This window comes from Haliaeetus leucocephalus, unplaced genomic scaffold, assembly GCF_000737465.1.
Source record: "Haliaeetus leucocephalus isolate CR32 unplaced genomic scaffold, Haliaeetus_leucocephalus-4.0 Scaffold151, whole genome shotgun sequence".
Taxonomy (NCBI): Eukaryota; Metazoa; Chordata; class Aves; order Accipitriformes; family Accipitridae; genus Haliaeetus; species Haliaeetus leucocephalus.
The window spans coordinates 15,121,709-15,122,035 of NW_010972587.1; the positions used below are offsets into that span (position 1 = coordinate 15,121,709).

General features: G+C 75.2%; 1 protein-coding gene across 1 annotated transcript in view; it reads left to right on the plus strand.

The window, feature by feature from the left end:
* Positions 1-2: 2 nt before the first annotated feature.
* The window catches only part of ACTR6 (ARP6 actin-related protein 6 homolog (yeast)), a 9,400-nt gene continuing 9,075 nt past the window's right edge, over positions 3-327 (plus strand). Inside the window, exon 1 of the mRNA XM_010561926.1 lies at positions 3-227. Within this exon, the coding sequence (XP_010560228.1) occupies positions 160-227 (68 nt within the window). The 5' untranslated portion in view covers positions 3-159. The remainder of the gene's footprint in view (positions 228-327) is intronic.

A 327-nucleotide genomic window follows, 5' to 3' on the forward strand; every position in this document is an offset into this window, starting at 1 on the left:
GCGGCGGGCGCGCTGCCGGAAGCGGTCCCCGCCGCGACGCCTGCGTCCCATCAGGCAGCGCGGCGCGCGCGCGGCCCCTCCGCTCTATGGTAACCATAGAGATCCACGGCGGTGGCGGATCAATACTGGGACGGCGGCGGCCGCGGCGCCGCGGGGAACATGGCGACGCTGGTGCTGGATAACGGCGCCTACAACGCCAAGATCGGCTACAGCCACGCGAGCGTCAGGTGAGGACCCGGGAAGGGGGCGGGGCGGGACGGGCGGGCGGCCCCGATCTCATCGCTCCTCCGGCATCCCGCTCGCCGCACCGGCCCCTCCGCTCCCCGC